Below are 13,925 nucleotides of genomic sequence, written 5' to 3' on the forward strand. Positions count from 1 at the left end.
CGGCAGCGCCGGTGCCGCGGCGCTTCCCCGCCTGCGCCGACATAAGGGGCCGGGCCGGGCCGGGCCGGTGCCGCCCTGAGGAGGCGGGACCGCCGCGACTCGGCAGCGGAAGGGGCTGCGCACCCAATGCTCGGCTGCAGCCGCTTGAGCCATTGCGATTTTCGCCATTTTCTGCCCGGAAAGTACCAGCCCGTGCCGTTAAGAATAATAAAATCAATAAATCCTCCTTAGGTCCAAGCATGACCAGTTCAGGCGATGAAGGGCGCTCCCGGGCCCTGCTTCTGCGGTACCTGCCTGTGTATCTGCAGGAGAGCACCAGCAGATGTCACCTATCGCACTAACCACGCGGAACTTCATCGAAAGGGTCTAGGGATCCAACTGCGGAATACGAGATGGTAGCCAAGGCCGCAGAGCAGATTTGGCAAAGAGTTACCAAAACCAAAGTACGGCCCATGCCGGATGGTATATAGGGTTGTGGAAACCTTTCCTCTTGTTTTGGTGGTGATTAAACAAGAAAGAGGCAGCCACTGCACTGCCTCCACCATCAACTCCACACCACCCCCGTAAAACCAACATCTCCTCCCATCAGTATTTTCTTTCCCATTTCCCAGATTCTTGATTAAGATCCTAGCACAGCCCACCTTCCCATCACCCAGTTTAATCTCCCTTCACCTAGAACCTTGCATTCCCTTTTGTTATCCCGATCACTGGAGTAGATGAGAGAACTTTAAATAAATCTTGACGCCATTAGCACATCTTGTCTAGAATGGGAGGGATACAAGCACTCAAAAGTGTCTCTGCATACAGTGAATATAGAATACTCACCTTGTATTTTAAGTATTTATAACTTAAAAAAAATCCGAACAGACCAGCCATGTAAGGGAAACTTGTAAGGGCAAGAAGACCCGAGTTTTGTGCTCATTGAGAGCATCCAGTACATTATTTTGGCATTTCTTTTAACAGAATTCTAGCAACCCTCAAGATTTACACCTCAATCCAAGAGCGCACACAGCCTTTGTACTTAATTAACAAAGATTAAGAGCAGCTGGACAACACCGTCCTCGTTCAAACGTGGGCTGTGCTTCGGCAGGATCAGGGTGAAGGCTCTTGCATGCTATACTGCTGGTTTCACGCAGAAATAATTGGAGATGTGGGCAAATTTCGGAGAGCCGCTAGAGGCCACTAGAAGTCTGGAATGTCGAATGGAAAAGCGAGATGGGATAATCGGAGAAAGCCGTTCTGGATGTCGACTGCAACCCTTACCAGTAAAGCTAGTATTTGCTTTGTAGCTTTTTCACATAATACATAAAAACCAGAACATGGAAGAATTACTCTCATTATTTCAACAAAGTAATTTCAAAGAGCAGTGCATGTATCTAATGAATGGAATTAACAGGAGTCCCAGTGACAAAAGGTGGGGGGGGGGGGGGGGAATGAAGAAGAGTTTAAAGACACCAAAAAAAGTCAGCTTCAGTTTTGTCACTTGCATCATTTTTTGTCTTGTCGGTGATTTTTACTGTTATATTTGTGGTTTCTTTCCTTAAAAATTAACCTTTTTTTTTTCAAGGTTAACCTAACCATTCTCATTTTCAAGCACTTACCCATCAAAAGTGTTATGAAAATAATAATTTAAAGAATCTGCTACCTACTGTCTTTGTGTCCAGGTCATTACATTTTTCAAGACCCAGTCCACTTTGATACAGTCATCTCACATGAAATAGATTTTGCATAGTCACAGCAAATACTGACAAGCCTTTTCCCTAAGTGGAGAAACAGCAACATCCAGTTAATTCTCATGTAACCCTTTAACAGTAAGGAGGCAAACACTAACAATTGGCGAAACCATGAATGTGGACCTTCTAAGATAAAATGCCACAAAGAAATGCAATAAAAAGATTCTGTTTACCCCAGAAGCCAAAGAAACAAGTTCCCAAATGCATCAATTAGCAGGTGTACTCAGGAACTCTATAGGCTGATGGTACCAAATCAAAAATCATACAGGTTTTCCCTAACCTTTCTAAGACTTCAAAATTTGAAACATCTGGAGTCATTTGACTTTTTTTCCCCCATAGTATTCTTCTTACAAACTACATATGGCATTAAAATTTTAGTCAATTTGGTTAAATAAATTAATTTTAAAGGAAATCCCAGCTCCTTATTTGCATCATGTTAAAGTCAGCTATAGCTTTGAGGTAAGAAGCAGAGCTGTCAGTTTACAGACTTGCTGAAGCAGTAAGTGGGATGAGGCTGTGGCCAGGAGAACATCACCACCTCCAGATTTGAGCCTATTCATGTCCCAAATCTCTGCAGCTTCAGTTTATGTGCACCACTGTAGATTCATTCTGCAACAGGGTACTGAATACATCTCTTTAGAGACAGTATTTTCAAATGGAGCTGAAGCTGAAGTAGCTGTAAATCTCCTTGCCATCTGCTGGGAAAATCCAAGCCACTTGGATATTTTAGGCTTTAATTTCCAGGTTTACAGGTGCAATTTCACATTCTTAGTGGGGACTTTGTAGTGGAGATTTGGGGACATAGATTTTTTTCCCTGATTGATTTAGTTAATAAGCAAATTAGCAGACAAAACTCTTGTAGTTTTTTCCCTAAAAATGTGTTATTTTAAAATAATAAGGCAAACACAGTTCAGTTTAGCACACAGGCCTGTCCAGAAGTTACCATAAATCTACAAGAACATCTTTCAGTAAGTTTCCAAACGTCCTTCCATAGGCTATGGCTTGCCCTCAGCTCTTGCAGGAGCAAGGTGCTGACCAGCAAGGCTTTCTCTCCTCTTTTTGGCAGCCCATGCTGTGTAGGAGTGTTTTGATGGCATATTTAAAAGGACATATATAAAAAGCAGGATGGGCCGAAGGACCTTGCCACTTAGAGCTGCTCTAGCAAGTGACACCTTCCTAGAAACCATGTTAATAATGTTGATAATTCCAGATAAACGAGGGCACCAATTACCTAAGCTGATTTCACACTGAGATGTGTATGAATGTATTTCCAAAGGAAGAGCCAGCTTTTCCATACCTGTGAATCTGCAGCACAGGCTGCAAGTTGCCAGATAAAACATTCATTGGGTTAAATAATGACTTTTGGCTCTTGGCTCATCTAATTTGTTAACAGGAATAGCAGCTACAGAATGGGATTTTCTACAAGCTTTACTTACATAAGAAATCCTGTTGACAGATTGATGTCATTCAACCAGACCTCCTCACAAGATTAGGCCTTGTGCAATCAGCCTCTTCTTTCTTTCCTATTTCGGCTCCAAGCTGAAAATTAGCATTGAGAAAGCCCCAGACAACTCAACTGGAATAACCAGAGGTTTGGAACACATTTCTTGATGCTTTAAATCTACCTGGGAAATCTCAGAATTGGTGCTAGCAGCAGAGAGCTCCCCATAGCCAGTTTGCAGGGATGGTATGTCACACACGGGTTTTTTCCAAGGGCAGAAGCAAGGTGGTGAATCCTTGAATGAAGCTTCAGATCTGTTCTCAAATTTGCATAGTACTGTCTTAACTGAAATTCACCTCTGAGTATTTTAGAAAAGCAAACGTCTTACCTTGTCTTCGCTGAAACACATGTAAAGTTAAACCACCGTTAATAACAAAATGATTCCTAGGACAGGGAATGGACAGCAAACTGTAGTTTTAGAATAGGTTTATATAAAATAAGGAAGATAAGTCTATTTTGCATCATATTTAAACTTTAGCTTATTATTGTGCAAAAAAAAGGACAGAAAAAGATCAGTTGTTTTTAAATACATTTAATGTTATGAAACATGTTGCCTTTATTTTGTTTAAATCCTTGCTAAATCTTAACATCAACAATAATAAAAGGCTTTTAAAAACCTTTTCTTTAATCACATAGTGGCCTCATTGTTTTACTCTAAGGCAGAAAACAAACAGAGTCATCATAAATAAAACACTGACATGGAATATAAGACAAACCCAGGCCAGACAGTTTGCTAAAAAGTTTATGAAAAGTGCATCTGGCTGGCTCAGGACTCCCTGAGTAAGGTAGACATTCTCCCACACACCTCTTGGCTATTTAGCCACTCATGAGAAAATCTGAAATACAGGCTGCCTTTCTCATTTTAAAGGTATTGCATTTACATGTCACTTGCTGTGTGAGGTAGGAACCAGTTTCTAGGGGCTGGATCTGGGCCTCACCTCCTTATTGTTGCCCCTCCATTTGCTATGCAAAAAGAGATTTAAGTGCAAAACAAAGCTTTAGCTGTCTATGAAAGTGAACTCCTGTTTATTTTCAATCACAATTCATCAGCTGATTGTAAAGGACACTTCTCATGATTTTCACCCTCAAACCAATAAGAGCCACAAAAAACTAGATGTAACATTTTTCCCCCCCTCAAAGGATGCCTTTGAAAAAGGGGCACTTAAGCACTAGAAGAAAACCGTGTGTTCAGGTTATCTAATTCAAAGCTCCATGAAGTTTCTGTTTTGTAACTGAACCCTGCCTGGAGTAAATTCTTAATTGAAAAATAGCAGCGACTCAAAAGTGCATAAATTACAAACTTCATCAATAAATTAAGGACATGGATGTGCTGCATCTAACTATCCTCCTAACACTCCCACCATCCTTTTCTTTTTACAACGACATGGAAAATCAGAGCAAAGGTACTACTATGTCAAAACTAAAACTAATCTAAAATCTTTGGTAGATTTCTTTCTGAGATAAGGCAACTTGTCTTTTACCAAAATCCAAAAGATATACAGAATGACTGGAAGTAGCCCAATAACAAGACAACCCCTCCTACACCACCAAGCCTTAAACATAGGTTTTTCCATTCATATGTAGACTTGTAATTCAGGGTGTGAGTTTTCAAGAAATGCCAAGCATCTCATTCCCAGGGATGCTGATTATTGAAGAGCTTGCACAGTAGGAAGGCTGGGGAGAGATCCAGTCCTGGGCAGTGGGGAAGGCAGGATGCTTCAGCAGAATATTCAGCTATATTGGTGCAGCTGTGGGACTTGCAGTTTCTTTCATGTCTCATACAGACTCCTGTGAGTCCTGCATTCAGAGCCTAAGCAGTCCACTGGCCATTTGAAAACTACAGGTGATATTTTGGATCCCCACATTGAAGGCCTTGGCTCTAAAGGACCTCCTCCCACCAACACTCCATGAGAGGTTGTGCACAGAAATAGGAAAAGTGCTGAACCAGTGTGTAAGGATTGCATTTACTCTGAAGTTCTTATTGGGACTGTTCTTTAATATGAAATTACTCTTCATCCTCATAAGGCATTCATATTCAGGATCATATTCATTCATGGCAGAGAGGAATCCATCAGTGAAGTATCAGTAATCACTTGCTTTGCAGTGAGATGGTTTCAGCTGGCTGGCACGCCCTTGGAAAAGCGTGATGTTTCTTCATCAAAAAAGGTAGTTCCCAGTTCATTTGTGGCATTTTTTTTCCTTTAGAACAAATTTTAATGCTATATTTATTTCTAGTGAGGTTGTTCATGGGGGCACACTTAAAAAAAAAAAAAAACAGTTTGGGTAGAGCTTGTGTTTCTGCATCTTAAGCATACTATGTGTTGAACAGAGTAGATCTAGAAGACAACAGATACAGAGGTAGCAGCACAATGTTGTGATGAAGCACTTCCACAATAGCAACTTCAAGCAACTTGAACTTCACAGAATCCACAAAAACATTCCTGTTTAAAATGTGCTTTGCAATAAGAACATCAAGCTTTTCTCTTTCCCCTTCTAACCTACTGCAAGCACAGAAATCCTCCTTTTCTTTAACTAGGACCTAACCTCAGTCCTGCTGATCCACTTTTAGTTACCAAGGCCACAGAGTAAGGTGAGCCAGGTTCTCAGCTGGAGTCAGTGCAGAAGATAGTCCGTAACAAGAATAATCATCAAGGGTCCACTTTGCTAGAAACACAGCTGTGACAGCATTTGCTTCATTGGAGGAGGAAAATTGCCTGTGGCTGAAGAAAAATTTCTTTTTTTCCCTTTTTTTTCCACTGGAAAATGTTTGCATTTATAAAGCAGGTAAATTGGTAGCTTTTAAACATAATTTTAATGATGCCAGTTCATAATTTCTGGTAAGGGAGAAAGTTTCACAGCTCGAAGATGAGGCAGACAATTTCATACATTTAGCATGAATTCAGAAGGGGTTAGCATCTCTGACAGCAAAGATAGCGCTTGCTGTGGACTAAGGTTGCTTCAACCAAAATTACATAGGAATATCTACTAAAAAATAACCTTTCAGAATTACAGACAAATATGAGATACATGTAATCTATGTAGTTAAATCCATTTTTTACTTTGGAATTAGATGCCTGTTTTTGTGGTAATCCAGTCACGGAAATAAGTCACTCGTGTGTAAACTCCAGGTTTATTTGGCTTGGCACATTCATCTCCCCAGCTCACTATTCCCACGAGGTACCACATCAGTCTAGAGTCTGGAGTAACCAGTGGTCCCCCAGAGTCCCCCTAGAAAAAGAGGAGGGGGAAAAAATATTTAATTGATCAGAAGAGAAAATACAATTCTCTCCATAGACAGGAGTGCCTGTCCTATAAGAGAAGTTAACAAGCAGTATTTCAAGAAAAACCATTTGTGCAGAATCCAGGCTGTTTCTGAAACTTGAGTCAGAAGTCTGTGGCATTTTCTTGTTTGCCAGGCCACCTCCTGACCTCTGTTTTGGTAAAAAAACCTAACAAAAAGCTTTTGTTCTGTTTTGTGATAACACTGCTTCCCACCTGCCTTGTCTTCTTCCTAGTACAGGGTATGGAAACACCAGTATAGGCAGCAACCTAAGAGAGCATGAACCTTTTTTTTAACACGTTTTAATAGGAATTGCTATTCTTAAAATAAACAATTTTAGTCACTTTCAGCAATAACATTTAAAAATGAGCTTAGAGCTCCTTTTTGCTTTGAGCTTTGATCAAGAACTTGGTCTTCTAGTTAGATGATATCTCCTTAGGTATTATCCACTTTCCAAGGCTCAAATTTGATACTGTTAATAGTATGACATGGTAATAATAATTAAACTGGAAACCTTACAGACTGAGAGGCAATCCTTACACAACAGACCAAATTCCCCGACTTTCACCAAATTATTTACTGAACTAAACAGCATTTGCACCCTTCTGCTTAGGTCTTTTCTGTGCTGAGCCAGGAACAGAGGAATGAGCTTCCCAGGCTTACTCTGAAGGGAGTTTGTCTTTGGGCAAAAATCAGTAGGACTGGGATTAAGGGAAGAGTCTGTATTAAATCAGCACTTTAAGAGTAAATTGTTTAAAAATAACATAAATAGAAGTTATTTTTTTAAAAGTTAACACTATGGAAATATTTTTTTTCTGGTAACTTAACATTCCTAACCTTCTTCCTTCTCATCTCTACAGATGTCTGATGTTAGCTACTTAAAATAGTTAATTTTTAGCTCATAATTAGTATAACAGCATTTAGTGCTAAATGATGTGTACTAAATGCTATTTCACTTTACACCTAAATTCCTGTTTGAATGGAGCCTATTTAAAGGACTAATACACTGTCCATTAAGATGTGGTCAACCAGATACTGCAGTCAGCATTAAAATAGTTTTCCATTCTAATTTTCAGTTACAATTACCTGACAAGCATCTACTCCTCCTTCCAAGTATCCCGCACACAACATCCTAGGTGTTATGTCCCCATCATACACTTCTTTTCTGTTGCAAGTATCTGAGTCAATAAGTTTCACTGTTGCCTCCTGAAGAGCATTTGGGGCTGGACCTGAAAGAAAGTACAATTTGGGTATTTATCAACATAATTACTTTGCAGTAGTTAATATACAGGAGGAGTGTTTAATGTCCTCTTATGGAGGACCAGCTTGACTTGGTTTAATGTGGGGGTTTTGCTTGTTGATCTGCCTAGGTCAGGCTCTTAAGGAGAAAGTACATAGAATCACAGACTCACTTAGGAACCATTAAGACTGAAGTAATGATCACATGGCACACAGTGCCTTAAGTGTAAAGCCATATATTTTACACATGTTCCATAACACAAATTCCATGTTCCATGGAACACAAATTACCTAGCGATTTAAGCAGATGATACAAAATAAAGACATCTTGATTCCATTGCTAAATGTACTCTTAGTGTGGTCTGGTGAGAGTGTAAGCTTGGGTAATTCACAGCTCACTCTGCACATTTACCTGAAAGCTCACAGTTATCTGTAGCTTCTGACTAGTGCTGGCAAAATAGTTTTTTACGTTCTATATAAGCACGTGCATGGCTGGACTACCTGTCTTAAGAATTTACAATACAAAATAGAAAGGCTGGGAAAACAGAAGAGTCTTCTTTTTTTTTGCTCCAGTGGACTGTAGTTCTGTCTTTATCCACTCAAGTTTTAGAAAAAGAAACTGATGCCTACAACGAAACAAACCTAGGCTTGCTGTAATATCGCGTGAGGCTACAGAAGTCATATCAGTTCACTCAGAGCTGCTGTTTACGGCCCATGCAGGTCACCTGGCAGACTCAGAACTCACCATCATTGGTGAGAGCTCCCCAGCCTGTGATGACAGCGTAAATATTGTAGGGAAAGGTCTGAGATGGCTCTGGCAGACAGACCCGGTGTATGCTGCTCGTGAACTCCACGCGCTTGGAGAGCTGCACTAGCGCAATGTCGTAGTCGTGCTCTGGGTACAGGTACTTCTCATGAATAATAATTGTCTTGACTGATCGCTTCAAGCTTGGTGGCTTCAAAAGAGCTCCAAAAGTAGCAGTCCACTTCTGAGGGTGAGTCATGCTGAAAAAGGTAAGAGTGCTATAAGTATTTTGCTGTAAATATATGTTTGGGACTTTAAATTTGTACTGTAAAACTCTTTCAGGCTAGCTCCCTACTAGACAGTTATGGCATCCGTCACTTTCCATAACAGAACTGTGGGCTGCTGCTAGAAGAGGGCACTCCTGCATTCCATCCTCAGCCATAGTCTTGTACTCCTCCCCTGTTCCTTGTCCCTTATCTAACCATTGTGTGGCCATAGGGTGTCATCAAATCCAAAAGCTCTTCTGCTGTAAACTCTTCATTTCCCTCACTCTTTTTGCACATTGATAATCTGTTCCACCAACTGTTCCATCTTAAAGTACCTTGCAGCTTCACAGTTGCCATGCTTTAAACAAAAAATGCTGGGAGTGCATGGGTGAGCAGAGGGGCGGGAACATGGGATGGTAGCTGTTGGTAGCAGTCTGCAGTGGCAGCAACCCCATTGTAACACGAAGGCATTCATTTAAGAAATGTAAAATATAACAGGAAACAAATACTCCACCATTTCACTCACCTTGCCTTTTCTTCACTTTTTTGGTCAGTACGCCAAGTGACTATTGATTATTACTCATAAATTGCCAGTTCTGCTCCTGAGGGCCAGTCTTTAATTTCTCATTGAAACATCCAGCTGATGGGCCTACTTAACTCTGACTTTTCCAAAATTGTTTGTCTGGGAAAGAGTCAGGGGTGTGGTGCAAATCTGCAAAACCACACAACTTGATACAGAAGGGGCACATTCTGCTGCAGATTCTAAGGTGGGAACTTACTCTCTGAAGCAGTGAGCTGCAGACACCAGCCACGTGTTGCTGATGAGCGTTGCACCACAGCGATGGATGTTGTTGTACTGCAGACTGGCCTGCCACGGCCAGTCCCCGGTCTCTGCAGAGGACAATCCACCAACGATTCGCAGCGATGAGGATTTTGTCATGGACTTGACTGATCTGTTCTGCCGTAACCCACAGACTGTCAGAAAGGACAAAGACAGTATTAGCTATTCTTTTGTTTAGGAAATCCTGCGAATGGCTGTGGAAAACATATGAAAAATTCCACACCACCTATGTTCTGTAAAAATGTATTGACATCAACAAGAAAACATAGCTTCCACCAGTGCCCCCAAATCCGAGCTCCTCATGCACAACCCATGCACAACTGACTATCATGGAAAGCCATGATGGTCAAACATTCAGGCTTTGCTGTGTGAGCAGCCTGACTCAGGAATCAAAACCTTCACCACGCACCCAAGACAATTCCCAAAAAGAGGCATTGCCAACTTTAATGTCTCAGGTAATTTCTCATAGGATAAAATATGAAAAAGGCAAAACCTGGAATCGGAACGATCTAAGTCCTGGGGTTTTACCATGCATGCACACAGATTACATCAGCAAGATGTCACCTGGAGACAGGCAACTGATCACTGCAGTCTGCAAGTGGACCTGGAGAGGCACTTCAAGCAAAGAGCATCACACTACTCCAACCAGAGATGACAAAAGGCATGGATACCTCCAGCATGGTATGCATCCATGACACAAAACGAGCATTTTTATCCAAACCCAGAGAGAAGTTGAAATATCCATAGTTTCAGCTATTAAACTCAGGATATTCAGGAGCAGCCGAAGCTCCTGTATAGCTTTAGAAACTTCCTCAATGAACAGACCTACTTCAGCCGTCTTCTCCCATCCAAACAGCATCAAATCCATCCTACCTGGACCAAGACCCACTAGTTTTCATCCAGGTCCCAGTTTCAGCTAGACATTAGGAAAGTTGACACACAGGACTATCCCAATTAATTGAAAAAGAAACAGGGATGAGAATTATTTGCATAGTGATCACACAGTCCAAACCATTGCTGCATGGCTCATCTCCCAGACAGTGACCTGGGAGGGGGCCATAACAGAACTTGGTAATTCATCACTGAGGAGCTGCCAGCTCCAGGGCCCTTGAAGTCCTCAGAAGTTAAAAACTGGAGCCACAGAGAGTGTTATCTCATCCCTTTCATGCTAGGATCTGCACAACATTATGCTAACAGTACTTCATGGTCAAAAGTGGCAGGAATACTACAGCAGACTGAAAGCTGTTCATAAATTTAGAAAAAGAAAGAAAAGTTACACCACATTGAGGAGTTCGTGAGCTCAGTGTAGAGTCTGCCCTCTTCTGATATTTAAAACCAAAATGAAGGAAATCAGTGAAACCTGTCCAAAAGTTTTGTGTAAAAGACAAACTTCAGAATATACCATAGTTCACAAGACTGTCTGAACAAACAATTTTCCCTCCTGAAAGCTCTTTGTAATCCTCAGTAACCGGTCCTAAAACTGCACAATCCTATCAACCACCTGAGCAGTCAATGTTCAAAACACAGGGAATAAACTCCGTTCTATCAGTGTCCCAGAACACCAGCACCTACATCAGACCCAAAAAGTGATGTAATTTAATCTTCAATTGTTTGCCAGCTTATTGCTAAGCACCTGATCAAACCTTCTAAGAGTTAAAAGAAACACAACTTGTAAGCAAAGATAGCTTTTATGACTATCTTATCTCCAAGCAAGCTGACCTCTTTCTCTGAAAACTTAAAAAACATCTCTAAAACAAGGTCTCTCTATCTAACCCCTACAGCAATGCGTTGAGAAGACCAGTCACATTTCCATATATTTCCATGAGGAACAATTTTCTGCTGTCAGCCATTCCAAATTCCAGAACATTTCGATTATAATCACAGGCTGATGTAACTTCTGTACTTTTCCTTGTGGTACCTCTCGCCTTTCAATGGGTGCTAAAGAAAATTACAAAGTTACAATTTCTGAGAGTACAAGGTTACATTCATTAGACAGAAGGATGAGAAAAGGCTCTTAAGGGCCCGGAAAAGTGCTCAGAGACTCTTGACGCTAATTTTAAAAGCTGGAGATGAGATTTCTGCTGTTTAAAAAAAGCCTCACTTACTGTCATTGAAGATGGCTTCTGCTCTTACTGGCTCCACATCTGAAACAAAGAAACAAACAATCAGGGTAAGGCCAGGCTAGCACAGACAAGGTTCCCCATCCTCATGGTCATCCCTCTGACAGCTGTTTGAGCACAGGGCACACAGGAGGCATGGCTGTGGGAGCTGCTGGAGAAACCAGGGTAGCTCATATCTGCTCATGTTCATGTGCTGGCTGCTGGCCCCCTCTGCAGTGTTGTCTGAGGACCAGGCTCTCATCCAGCCCATCTTGCTGGCCCTCAGTGTTTCTGGAGGGGAGTATGGACAAAACAAATCTTGTATTACTCAAGATCTACAATTTTGTTGGGGAGAAATTGTTATGGTGGAAATTTTTGAAGCTCCTCTTTTTTGCAAAAAAAAAAAAAAATCAACAGTTCACATATTACATCCAAGAGAGGGCCAGAGAAGATCTGGTACTCTGTACCCTCTTCAAGATCAGAAGGCACTCACTTCACTGCAGCAATGGAAGCTTACAATAGCAGTGGCTCACTCTCCTTTCTCCTATCTTATTGGTACACTAATATTACTAAAATAGATAGTTCATAGCAATTTATTGCATGGCACGGCAGGTGCTTGCAATACGTTCCCTCCTTTAACACCCATATTGTATGTTCACTGAAAATATGACATGCCCATGCTGACAATAGCAAGCATTGGCTCAGGGTTTAAATCTATCCCTTTTCTTCCAGAATGCTGTTTTTCACTAGAGCTACCACTGTAGTTCCCAGCATTCAAAACCACTTTTAAATATTACAAATTTTAAAAAAATAATAATTTCAATATAGTTTTTTATTTATATAGTGATTCTATACTGGTGTCAACAACTTCATATATATTGTCTGGATAGGCTTTCTCAGCAAATCCCTATCCTTATCCAATTCTTTCCTTTCTCTTTACTGCTACACAGAATAATATGCTAGTTTTGAGCCAAACCCACACCAAGTCAGGAGGAGTCCCTTTTGAATGCAAAGGGCTCTGGCTCACACTTGTCACCTGTTGGGTTTGTATCTCATGTGTTTTGCATGCAGGCTTGACACTCCCTCAGGTATGCTGGGTGAATTGTCTGTTTGCAATCCACGAGTACCAGATACGTGCTCACTCATTTCTTAATGTGACAGTAAGCAGATTGTGATAGAATAAAGAAAACAAGCAGAACTGCAGTACATGTACAGCTTGTCTGCAGGGAATGTTACAGACCAAAGGCAGTGCTAGGGCTGACATGTGTGTGTGCAATCACTGCTTTATTTTATAAAGATGGGAGATTAGTTAAAGTTGGACATTTATATAGCAGCACAATCTATTCACTGTAGAAGGAACTGAAGTCTTATTCACTATGAACAGGAACTGTTCACATGATGAAGATAATTACATTTCACTGGTAGGCAGGACACAACTTCCAAGATCCTCTTTCAAATAAAAATGCTCATTTTCTCAATTCATATGAAAAAAGGAAGAAAACATTAAAAATACACTACTTTTGCATTTCATTAACACTAGTTGTATTCTGTGAATTTCCCTGGATTATATGGTTGGGTGTCTCCTAGAACCCTTACATGAAAATGGAATAACACCACAGAGCAAAAGCTAGGTCAGCAGAGGGATTCAGCGGTGGTGTAAACATTACTGTTTGCTAAATTGTACTAAGGCTTTGGCCACTTCCCCTGTACATTTATATTGGCTAGAAGTGCTTTGAAAAATCTAGCCCTACTTGTTTCTTTCAACTATGATGAGCCAGTGTTTTCCTAGAAATTCATACAACCTTCAGAACTAGTTCATCATTTGAGTCACACCACTACTTTATAAACTGGTAAGAAACCAACAAATGTAATTCACAATGAAAGAGGACCTTTTGCCTTTAAGTGCAATACTGACAACAATGTTTTTTAGCTTTTCTCTGGGTGGAGAGACATTTACCTCATCATTCATAATTATAAAGCCTGCAGCCAATTATTATCACTTACATTATGTTGCAAAGCTCATTGAGAAGACAAAAGGAGCAACCAGCTTGTTCAAGTGCAGTGCCGGAAGCAATTCAGTTGGCATGTTCCCACTGCATCGAGTTTTGCTGTGAGTCACAGGTGCTCTGCAAGGCACCTGCATCTATCTCTGTCTGCCTTTTTATCAGGCACCTAGAAGAAAGTACAAACCTCACATGGCCAAAATTTTACCCATTGCTTC

General features: G+C 40.9%; 1 protein-coding gene across 1 annotated transcript in view; it reads right to left on the reverse strand.

Moving 5' to 3' along the window:
- Nucleotides 1–6,300: 6,300 nt before the first annotated feature.
- Nucleotides 6,301–13,925, reverse strand: part of LOC136555944 (transmembrane protease serine 11E-like) — a 39,453-nt gene continuing 31,828 nt past the window's right edge. The window contains exons 6-10 of the mRNA XM_066548987.1: nt 11,711–11,749; nt 9,544–9,739; nt 8,499–8,758; nt 7,601–7,743; nt 6,301–6,462 (exon numbers count right to left, since the gene is read on the reverse strand). Coding sequence (XP_066405084.1) covers nt 6,301–6,462; nt 7,601–7,743; nt 8,499–8,758; nt 9,544–9,739; nt 11,711–11,749 — 800 coding nt within the window. The remainder of the gene's footprint in view (nt 6,463–7,600; nt 7,744–8,498; nt 8,759–9,543; nt 9,740–11,710; nt 11,750–13,925) is intronic.

This window comes from Molothrus aeneus, chromosome 4 (genome assembly GCF_037042795.1).
Source record: "Molothrus aeneus isolate 106 chromosome 4, BPBGC_Maene_1.0, whole genome shotgun sequence".
In the NCBI taxonomy this organism is placed as follows: domain Eukaryota; kingdom Metazoa; phylum Chordata; class Aves; order Passeriformes; family Icteridae; genus Molothrus; species Molothrus aeneus.